At 39.7% G+C, this 11,865-nt stretch overlaps 1 protein-coding gene across 1 annotated transcript; it reads left to right on the forward strand.

Annotated features, from left to right (window-relative positions):
- Nucleotides 1-247: 247 nt before the first annotated feature.
- LOC100366975 (polypeptide N-acetylgalactosaminyltransferase 13-like) lies at nt 248-9,715 on the forward strand. The gene is made up of 10 exons (XM_078011673.1): nt 248-552; nt 3,395-3,561; nt 3,786-3,950; nt 4,209-4,416; nt 4,763-4,880; nt 5,045-5,227; nt 7,145-7,285; nt 8,252-8,338; nt 8,637-8,711; nt 9,590-9,715. The coding sequence occupies exons 1-10, from the start codon at nt 248-250 to the stop codon at nt 9,713-9,715; spliced, it is 1,575 nt and encodes a 524-aa protein (XP_077867799.1).
- Nucleotides 9,716-11,865: the final 2,150 nt, after the last annotated feature.

Genomic DNA, 11,865 nt, shown 5'->3' on the forward strand with positions numbered 1-11,865 from the left:
TAGTAACGCACCGAGACTTGCATTGTATATACCGGAAACTATTAAATCTCCGTGTGATTGAATGATTTCAAGGTTTACACAACTTGATTCAACGCAGCCTACGTGCGGACGCAAAACGATGAGCACCAATAAGATGGCGCGTGTAATTATTTCTTTCATCATTATATGGTCAGTGGGGACATTTCTCAACATTCAACTATTTTGCAAGACGAAGCAGCGTGTTGCTTCCGAGAGTGGAACAGTAAACATGCGTGGCGAAGAGGAATCGCCACTAACCATGGATGGATGCAGGCGGGTTGGTGAAGCCAAAGACGTGAATTTTCGGCGCACAAACATGCTTAATAGGGATTCGCAGTACGCAGATAGAGAGTCGGTGGATGATACTCGCAACGATTCGGACAATGAGTCAAACAAACAAATAGATTCAGAGCCATCTTATTTATATTCGGAATACTCGAGCGAAAACTCCCCATTCCAATTGCACTATTTTAATGTTACTGCAAGTGATAAACTGTCACTAACCCGACACATACCTGATACTAGGCATACAGGGTAAGTATTAGACCAGTGTATTAACAACTTCCCCCCCCCCCCCCACACACACACACGTACACTCAGGAAAAACGATGTTGCTCACTCCTTCAAAGCCGTTAGTCAGAATATTTTGGTAATTCTCTCTCAGATTGTTTCTATATTTTGCAAATTTTCTAACATTTTAAATTTGTTTGTTTATTGTGGACATGATATTTTTGACTATTTTTCTGCGTCAATATTAAAAAACATGCTCAATATGAGAGTGCAATGCGTCGTCGTCGTTTTTATTTTTAACAGTTTCAATGGCGCTGCTGTTATTTATACACTGACTGAAATCAAATTAACTCATTTTTGGCTATTGCTTCAATTCTCATTTGTGGTAAAATAAAAATTATCGACTGTATCGACTTCTTTGACATTTGGTTGGCTACCCCCCCATTATTTGTTTCATATTATGATACTATCTGAAACTTTCTATTTCAACAAATAATATGTATTTTGGTCAAAAAGGCCATTTTCAAAACAAGTAAATTACTAGTATATAGCTTTCTTATTTACCTTGTATTTTTGTTTATCATATCGGTCTGGCATTTTATAACTACATGTCTGATTTGTTTATTCTTCATACATATCTATTTTCATTTGTAATCAAATTATATATAGCACTTTCCTAATTCAATTAAAATGTATTGTTAGATATGTGGTAAATCATCTATATTTTCTTATATGCTATCGATAAAGAGCCAGTGTTAGAAACGTCTAGCCATTTTGAATAGTTGCTTAGAGAAACAATTACCAAATATTATCTACTACATATCTTATTTTTAAATATTGTTGTTCGGCACACAATACCGTAGACCAAATCCGATTTACCACAAACTAAACATGTTGCGTGTGCATACAGTACGTATATGAAAACAACCAGTGTCCATCCGTATTAGAAAATTACATTGTTTCATATAACGAATAATCAGAAGTGTTCGGCGTGTTCATGTCATTATAAACCATAATTCAAAGATTCAATCAATATACAGTATCAAACAAGAATTACAAATTTCATGTTCTCATCTATATCTTTAACATTCATGTTTTTCCTCGAATTAAACAGCGGTGTCACATCAGCACATGTTGCTTATGGGAATACATACACGTGCCAAATGTATCACAGCTTGCAAAACTAACCCACTTTATATAATACATGTAATGTCTTCTAGACGACTCGTTAACTTACTTTGTAAACATCAAGTAACATAATCAATACATTTGCCGCAGTGTATTCTGATATGATCTCTCTGAATAATTTGCACAAAGATATGCCTATTTTTGATTTCTGAATAGACTACTTCCGTAATTCCCCCTTAAAGCTGACCAGTCCCCCAAGGTTGATATAATCCTGCTCCACAAAAAGAAAATGCGTTTAAGATCACTCGAAAATACTGATATAGATATATAGATGAGAATTACTACAATGGGAAATATTACAATGAAGCAGACGTCCAGATATTAAAAACAAAAATGTGAACATTAAATATAACAAGAAGGAAAACTAGAGTACGTGATTGTGTGAATACCAAATCCTCGCCTACGGCTCGGATTGATATGACACTCTTGCGGTAATCACTAGCGTCTGCTGACGCCAACCAAAGAGGAAATGACGCGAGATTATGAATATTATAAGTTGAATCTAGCACGTTGTATGAGCTATAGTAGAATAGAGTTACCTCTTTTAAAGATGCAATATAAATGAAAATATTGCTGTTTGTTATAATGTTGATGAATACATTGGATTATGATTGACCACGAACTAAAAACCACTGTCTGTGAAGCTCACATCCAAGTATTCGTTCGATGGAACAATTAAAGTATATAATGCACGTGTGTAGTAATTGTTATGATAAGTACAATACAAGCACTGTGAGATCGTCGTTGATTGGCTCCTGGGTTGAATGACGATTTTGGTTTCAAAAACAACTGGGAAAGTGTTCTATATTCTTCGTGTAATTAGGTGTTCGTATGCAAGAGATTTTCCGGTTTGGCTGTGAAAGATTAGTATTTTTTCTTGATTTGTAGGAATCTGAAAAAAAAAAAAACGCGTTTCACAACCTAATATATGTTGACGAACACATCTGATTATGATTTATCACAAACTTAAACGAGATTCATGAAGCTCACATCCAAGTCATCCATGAAACAGTGAAAATATGTGAAAGTTCATACACGTGTGCAGTAATTGTTTTTGGTACGTACAATAACAATCAGAGTACATGCGGACTAAGTGTAGGTTTTAGGTCTACGTTGCATCTTTAATTAGTGTTAAATAGTTAGAGCTTTAATCTGAAAATGTCTCTGAGCTTTTCAACTTTGCTGGCATTTCTCTGTACATTGTAATGTAACACTGTTCCACAGTACTGCACGTATATGATCTAAGTATATGTTCAATATCTGGTCTTCATTAATGAGCTTGGGGTGCACAAACATATTCCAGAAGCACAGACAGTGAACTGTAGCCGACGTAGGATTCTATCATTAGCTGAGCTGTGTTAATGGCTGCCAAAACCACGCGGTGAATGGCAGAAGACACAGCGACCTTAAATGTCATAACAAATATGTTAATATAGATTCAGCATTTCATATAGCATATGAACAGTTCGTTGATTAGGTGAAAAAATGCATCTTTACACGATGACGTTCACTTCGGACCCTGCTAGAACAGAAATCCGCAACTTTTAGTTGTATGGAAATGAACACTTTAATACTTAAGTAAGGCTGACACTTGGCACGACTCGAGTATTTTATATTGTCCGAAGAGTGTAATTTGAACACAATTCCAGGAGTTTAATCGGTTTTTTTTTGTTTGCAGATGTGCTAATAAAACGTACTCGCATGATTTACCCAAGACGAGCATCATCATTTGTTTCCATAATGAAGCGTGGTCAACTTTGTTAAGAACTGTTCACACATGTCTCGACAGGGCGCCATTTACCTTAATACTAGAAGTTCTCCTAGTGGACGACCACAGTGATTTGGGTATGTGGTATAATTCCTAATGTGAGTTAGGTTCACGTCAGACACCATATCATTGACGATGCCGTAGCATTTTGACTGCATCTATAGCCTGTAGTTGTTTGTCAACAAAAGAAAGTTGTTTATTATATTCTAATTGGATAATGACTACACAACAATCATACTTGTCAATTTGATAGCGTGTGTTGCACTCAATTGCGTAATTTTGACGTCTTATTTTTTCACAGATTACCTGAAAACTGACCTCGATGATTATTTCAAATCATTTACTAATGTTCGCATCATACGAACCAGTCGCCGAGAGGGACTCATTAGAGCAAGGCTTATCGGGGCGCATTTTGCCAAGGGAGAAGTGTTAACATTTCTGGATTCTCACTGTGAGTGTAATACAGGTATGCTTCGAAACATATTTGTGTTTGTACATTTATATTCTCGCTGACTGACGTATATGACATAAAGTTTACTGTGTTAATGGCTTGCTTTTTGGTATATTTTTGAAATTGTCGGCATAAAGACACTACGTGAGAACCTACTGAGAGGGCATATATTGCATGGATGGACGGCGACCAGTTTTCGAGAAAGTTTTGAAACCAAAAAATCCATTATTAAAAACAGACAGGATTATTCAGAGAGAAAATTATCTCCATCAGGTTGGTTGGAGCCAATGCTTCAGAGAATCGCCAAAGATGACACTGTCGTCGTAGAACCAATCATTGACATTATTGACGATAGATCATTTGCATATATCGGTGCCTCAGAGAGTAATAGCGGTGGTTTCACGTGGCAACTACAACACCAATGGGTCAGAATACCGGAATATGAACAGAACAGAAGGGTGTCCGAATATGATAATATCAGGCAGGTGACATTGGTGTTACCATGTTTGTTTTATTTCTTCTTGCATTATAATCCTTACACATGTAAACATCAATCTCAACTTCCTGTTTTATGAGACAAAGAAATGATTACACTAATTCCACTAATATTTTGGTGTATCCTTAATATCTACAATACGGCATGGGATAAACCAGTAACTGTCGTACATACTAGTACTTTTACTGTAATATGGTTCATACATTGTTTTATTCAAATGATTATTAAATTGTTCAACAAACCACTCATCAGTATGTTATTAAATAATCATTAATTAATTAATTATTTAACACTGTACACTAATTACAAAATAACTTACAAAGTTTCACAGGACGCCTACAATGGCAGGTGGTTTGTTCTCAATTAACAAGACATATTTCGAGAAGATGGGGGCGTATGACACTGGCATGGACGTATGGGGAGGAGAAAACATAGAAATGTCATTTCGGGTAAGAAACAACGGTAGATGTGTGTCATTAAACCCCAGAGTCTATCACACCACCAATTATTTAGTTTATAGAATCATGGTTATCACATTTAATTACAGGCATTTACGCCGAGAGAATGGTACACCATCGTATTTTAAAGGTCATTTTATTTCATTCACCTTCAGATTTGGATGTGTGGTGGTAAAATTGAGATCATCCCGTGTTCTCGTATTGGTCACGTATATCGCCGATATATTCCGTACAGTTTTCCAAATGGTTCTGATCCGACTATATATAGAAATGCCATGCGTGTTGCTGAAGTGTGGATGGATCATTACAAGAAATTCTTTTATGCGACTCAGACAAAGGTGTTACCATTCATTAAGTATTAAAGCGCTGCAGCTCATCTTCGAATTTCGTGTAAATGTATTTGAGCACGTGTTTTGTTCGACGCATATAGATGGTAAATTCTTCGAACAAAAATGACCATGCCCATATTTTCGAAACAAAGCTCACTTTTGGAAAACCACGCCAAGTATTATGACGATGGTTAATTAATAGTTAACCGACATTCGAGTTACGGGAATCATAGATTGTTTTTGTTGTTTAATGTCCATGTTTAGTAACTCTAACTTTGAACACAGTAATACTTTTTGGTTCGTCGCTATCGTTAGGTCGAATTCATCGTGTTGCTGCTAAAAATTACACCATTTTGCACCACCAATATTGAGGGAATGTCCTCTTCACTTTGGTTAACAAGCTAGTTCTGAAAAAAAAAAAAACAGTCCTAACCTAGTAAATGGTTATTGTTGAGAACAAAGAAACTAATAAACGGGTATTGTTCGGAACTAAAAAATAGAACTTTCCCAGTAAATGCTGATCAAAAACAGTCCTCTATCTAAGGTTAGCGTACTGTTTGAACAATAGAGACGATCCAAAAAGTAATATTTCCACCGTTAGCTCGTAACCGTAGTTACGGGCAATCGAGATTTGTGTTCTTGTTTAAACATCCACATACCGCAATTCATTTGTTACCATGCGATACGCTTGGTTATTTCAACGTTTGGCTTTAATCTCTGGTGAGTTTGTGGAGTTTTAACAACAACACAAATCGAGGTTGCCCGTAACTCGATGTTCGGTTGACTGTTAATTGAACATCAAGTTCTAATTTTGGCGTAGTTTTGAAAAAGTGGACGTGGTTCCCAAAAGATGGGCGTGGTCATAAGTGTAACTAATTACGTAACTCAATGATCTCAATTCGAACAATTCACAGTGCGAATGAATCCAAATGACCGTCGTATCGTATTTGCCTCGCGCATACATAAAAGCGCCCTAATGGCGAATCACAACTAATCGTTTAAATTCAAATTTATATACATAAAGCTGTGGTCGTTGTAAATGTGTAAATATAAATTTTGACAAATCAAAACGGTTTTTGTAATTCAAAATGACCAATCGAGAAACAGTATTGTTACATCATCGCTAAGTTCAAATTAATGATAGATCAACATTATCAAATCAGCCAGCGCCTCATTTTGAATACGTAGGCGGTCGCAGCTGCTATGTCACGTTATGCACGCGCAGTATAGAGTAAACTATTAAATATTTACAAGTTTTAATACATACGTTTATAAGCAAAGCTCCAGCTTCGTGTTTCTCACTGTATAATACACTTATACATATTCACAACAATATCCATAGCTAATTCGAAATGAATGTACTGTTGGGTTTTGGTGGATGTGGTTCGTCGTCAGGGGCCGGGGAAATAAGTGACGCTGTCTGAGTTGAATTTAGGGTATGTTGCTTGGCTTTGAGAGTACCTTCTGGGAATCGCTTAGGTGATATTTTTAACAGCTCAACAATATTTACACAAGTCACTGCATGTAGTTTTCATCATTTATAATATAACACACACCCAGAGTTGTACGTTCCGAGGCCTAATTATACATCAATGCAGAGTGGTGAACCGTACTGAACCGACCTGTCGTTCACTCAATCTTCACTCTGCAATACCCGCTCTGACCGTCTACTCTAACTGCCTCCAAGGGAACTCTAACTCAATAGTACAGGAATTGAATAAATAATCGGATCTAATTATGTGGATTGTCAGGTTTCAAGTAACTGTAATTCAACTCCTGTTGGTGTATCTGATTGGAATTGTCGAGCGCACAATTCGGTGCCACGATTTGTTTTATTTGTCAGCATTTTTCATTACATTATTACATGAATATCATGACAACAGACGACACGCGTGTTATCGCCTATTTTTCTTCTTTTTTTTTTAGTTACATATGGTTGATTACGGTGATGTGTCAGACAGACTCGAGCTTAGGAGAAAACTTGGATGTCACAATTTTACTTGGTATTTGAAAAACATAATACCGGAAATGATATTACCTGTGGATGATGCAAATTACTTCGGAGAGGTACGCATGCACTTCAAGACATGCACGCAATACGATGACGATGACCTATTGATAAGATCAATAGGGTAAAAGTAAAAGTCTCGCGACGGTTCTACTGCAGCAATGGTTTAATTTTATGTGCATTCGGTGATTGTGAAGTGAAGCTGACAAATTCTTTCTAGATCTCAAATTATAAACACAATGCTCCCTGTAGTTACGTCACTTTGTTACATACTTAGGGCGCAGATAGGGCAATGTGATGTGATATTTTTAACGTGCCTAACAATTTATGTTTATAATGTCTCTTGATAAAAATAATATGGTATGACCTATCGCCAAATAAAAAAAAACAAAACGTTTTATTGGCAATTCACCTACCAGTACTCGTTCAATAATGAAAACACCAAGTGGGTGCATGAGATTCAAATTACCTTTTTGTTACTATTCTGTATATAAATACTTTCTGGCATTTTACAAATACTGTTAAGTTTATCACTAAACCGACGTTTAGTTGGTAATAAGTAATTATATAGTATTCCTAACATGAAAAGAAATCCAACAGACTGCCTCTTTACAATATCATACCGACATGTCCCAGTCGCCTAATCACATAATGAACCGGACTCCCCTTGAAATAGATACAGGTATTAGTAACAACGCGGCTTCCTGTCATATACGAAACCACTAGAATTATAAGTTTAATTATTTAAGCATCTTATCATGTTTAATCTAAAAAATATAATATGAATGAGAACATGCATTTTTTAGTATTTTTGTCAATCTATAATGAAAGGTACATGTCGCATACACCTGAGTATCTGTTTGAAATTCGTCCATATTGCATCGGAGGGCTAAGGCTCATGGGTAGACGCGTGTTTGTAAATAGCGACATGCTAAGACCGTCTGCCGCATTTTCAAGCGTGTGATTTACCAAAGCTTGGGTTTCATCATATGTAATATGTTTTTTTTGCTTCATTTATGAAACAGATACGTAATGATGCAACGGGACTTTGTCTTGACAGTGCGTCAGGGAAGCCACTGAGAGTAGATATATGTGCTGCTACGAGTGATCAGGTAATATCAGCACACCTCAAACATCGTGAATTCACAGGTTTAGAAAACTAAACGGGCGCGAGCAGCTTTAAATACACGCTAGGCAAAGAGCAAACTTATTACAAATCCACAAGAAAGTTCGCCATCGAACTACTAAATAATCTACACTAAAACGTTTATTCAAAAATAATTAAAGGATCACAAAATTCGAGTTTCCGCACTATTCCCGAACAATAAAACAATATTTCTATACATAATAAGGGAGAGTGGTAACGTTTCCAGGCTAAATATCCCTAATATATTAATTGTAATTTTTCAGATTTTCACTCTGACAAGCGACCATCAACTGCGTATCGGAAAAGAATGTTTGATGAAAGACGATTTTAGCAACCGGGTAGTGTTTTCGAAATGTCAAGTCGATACGTGGACCACGGTATAGAATTTCACGCACGTAAATTAAATGTTAATATTTTGTGTGTGTAGTTGAGTTTTATCACGTATGACAACTACGTTTCACTATGGAGCTATACAAACACATAACAAATAGCTACATGTTCTAACCATAGACCCTAAATAGGGTATTGTGGCCATCCAAAGAGTGAGAGGTGGATTTATTGTCTTTTATCAATCGAGTCACTGGGATAAAATGTTCGCAGATGTGATTTCTACAACTCTGAATTCGTTGATTTTATATTCTAAATACTGAAACGTGTATAACACGAGTGCATTGCACCCTCTGGCGTTAAAAACCCTATGGACATTTAACACACACCCTCTATAGTGACAAGGCAAGTCTACGATGTCAAAATTGCGCACGAGAATCACAGCTCCCTGCTACGAATGAGCCTATATCATTCGAACAAAACAATTCTTTTTGGCTGTATAGTCCTTCAAATCACCTAAAATATAAGAGCTAAGATATTTGTATACCTCATGATCATGACAGCCAATCAGATTCGTACATAATAGGTAGACATATTTCAATGTCTACCATTATTGAACTGAACATGTTGTACAAACCCGTTTGTTTACCTAATCACACCTACCAGAAAGTCCGTGGAAATAATAAATTCCATTTATTACTCGTTAGGCTTAACTACAGATTACAGCCCCGATCGGAAACTATTAGGGAATATATCCTGTTCACAAAGAACACCTTAGGGTAGAATTCCCTATAGAAAAAAGGCCTCTCTTAAGGGGTCACCCTCAGGATGCTCACGCTCGTGAGGCCTGATCCGATCATTTTCACAAACATTTCTGCTGCATCAACAGGCCGTCCGGCTGGGACAACAGATCCAGAAGATCCGGCAACTGGAACCCATCCCAGAGACAAAACGGCCAGTCTGCCACCCATTGGGGGGTCTGCCACTTGGTGTTCTGGAACCGAATACGTCTTGAGAGGGCGCCCGCAATGCTTTTGCATATCATCGGGAGGTGGTAAGCCAATAGCTCAACCTAATTATCCTGGCACCAAAATCTCCTCCTCCAGCCTCCGACAGCATGGGGAACGCGTCACTCCCCTCCTTGTTGATGTACAACATAACTGAGGTGTTGTCTGGTGAAGCACGACTCTGTGGTGGTGTGCGACTTCCTGAAAAATGTCAGACAATAGGTTGGCCTGCAACTCCAACCAATAGATGTGGCAGTCCAAATATGCGGACGGCCACGTCCCCTTGGACCTGAAGGTCCCTCAGATGACCGTCCCATCCCTGGGGTGACACATCTATAATGAGAGTCAGCGAGGTCCAAGGTGTTTCCAAGTACCATGCGTCCTTCCGCCAAAGGAGGGCTGTCATCGCTTGGTCTGATGATTGAACCCTGAACGTCAGGTTCTGTATGTGGATCCTGTAGTCCAGTAAGCACCTCTGAATCGGATGAGACCGAAGAGCTGCTAATGGAACCAGATGACGAACTGAAGTCATTTGCCAATAGGCTGCATCAGTTTGTGCCTCGACACCGATCGCGCCAACCGGAGTTGGCTGGCGAACTCTACAAGAGAGTCGCATCGCTCCTGAGAGGGTGAACAAGCCCTTGCTCCGTGTCGAACTGCATACCCAGAAAAACCAGGCTGTGGGACGGTATTGGGTTGGACAATATTTATTAAAAAGCCCAACTTGTGGAGGAGAATCTGCATCAACTGCACATGCTCCACTAAAACCTCCCTGTCTCAGTTGTGTAATAACCAGTCATCGAGATATGGGATCAGATAGACCGACGACCGGTGTTGTAGCTGGGTCACCTGTCTTAGCACACTGGTGAAGACGTACGGTGCCGTGTACAGACCGAAAGGGAGGACGGTAAACTTGTAAACTTTGCCCTCCAATGGGAATCTGAGATACCGGCTGCATGAGTGGTGAATAGGAATGTGGAGGTAAGCGTCGCTCAAATCCAGCAACGCCCGCCAATCGCCCGAGTGCACTGACAGAAGTACCAAAGCTTGTGTTTCCATCCGGAAGCACTTGAGTTCCACAAACCCGTTCAGCCGAGTGAGGTCTAGGACTGGATGCCATCCCCACGAAGTCTTGGGAACGAGGAAGATGTGGGAAAGAACCCTAGCAATAAATGGGGGTTCCCAATTAGGCATATCGCCCTTTTCTCCAGAAGGCTTGCTACTTCCTGTTGGATCATCTCCGCCTTGACCTCGTCCCTCGGCAAAAGACCTGAGGGAAGGTGATGAGTCAGAGGAGGAGGAGACCGAAGAGGAATCTGATACCCACGCGACACTACTTCGAGTGTTCAGGGATCGGAAACTGACCTGCGCCAAGCTGGTATGTGCTGCATAAGGCGTGATCCCACGGGAAGGAACGAATGGGGGTTCGAAGCTTGTGCTTCCCGAACTCCAGCCTCCAGTGTGGGAGACTAAGAGGGGGAGATTGAGCCGAGGACTCCAGGGAGGGAGTCGCACCACCATCCATGTCCAAGCAGCTGGGGAAACCTTCAAAGAAACTTCGCAGCCCCCTGATCCTCAGAAGTGTCAGAACACCCAACACCAATGCCACGTTTCTTGGGCTTTCTCTGAAGCTTTGATCCTCGCTGGTTGTGGCTCCAAAGTGGCGGACTTACTGCCTTGGCTGCCTTGCGGTTTTGGTTTGAACCGTTGAGCAGAAGGACTAGCTACCTTGGCCAACAGGGACAATTGCTTCAATTGGATCTGCTGATCTTCCTCAACCGCCAAACCGTTCACCGCATCCACTAACCGGCTACCAAATAGCTGGTCACGCCCCCAAGGCCTTCTCCGCAGGTGATCAAACTCGTCTCCCGCTGGAGTAGGATAGGTGCACAGACCCAGAACTGCCTCACGGTCAGCCGAAACCGCCCCTGCCAAGAGGGCAGTATGGATTAGCAAGATATCGCACATAGCGACTCTCTGCGCTGCCAGGAACTTGCCCATCAGCCCAAGGAGTGAGGATCGTTGCTGAGCACTCAGACGGTTAGAACTTAGCAAGGTGAGCTTACGCTCTCACGCTAAAGAAACCAATTCTATAAAATTGATGGGTCTAAGTTCGGCCCATAAAGCCCTATGCACTAGGAGGCTCTGGTGCTGGTCC

The sequence above is a fragment of the Saccoglossus kowalevskii genome, chromosome 7, assembly GCF_978046115.1.
Source record: "Saccoglossus kowalevskii chromosome 7, keSacKowa6.1, whole genome shotgun sequence".
Taxonomy (NCBI): Eukaryota; Metazoa; Hemichordata; class Enteropneusta; family Harrimaniidae; genus Saccoglossus; species Saccoglossus kowalevskii.

Bases quoted from the DNA above. Each gene is read 5' to 3' on its own strand.
- LOC100366975 (XM_078011673.1), top strand. From the start codon at position 248: ATGCGTGGCGAAGAGGAATCGCCACTAACCATGGATGGATGCAGGCGG. The intron at 3,562-3,785 runs GTATGTGGTATA...ATTTTTTCACAG, and splicing joins GGACGACCACAGTGATTTGG to ATTACCTGAAAACTGACCTC. The intron at 4,417-4,762 runs GCAGGTGACATT...AAAGTTTCACAG, and splicing joins TCCGAATATGATAATATCAG to GACGCCTACAATGGCAGGTG.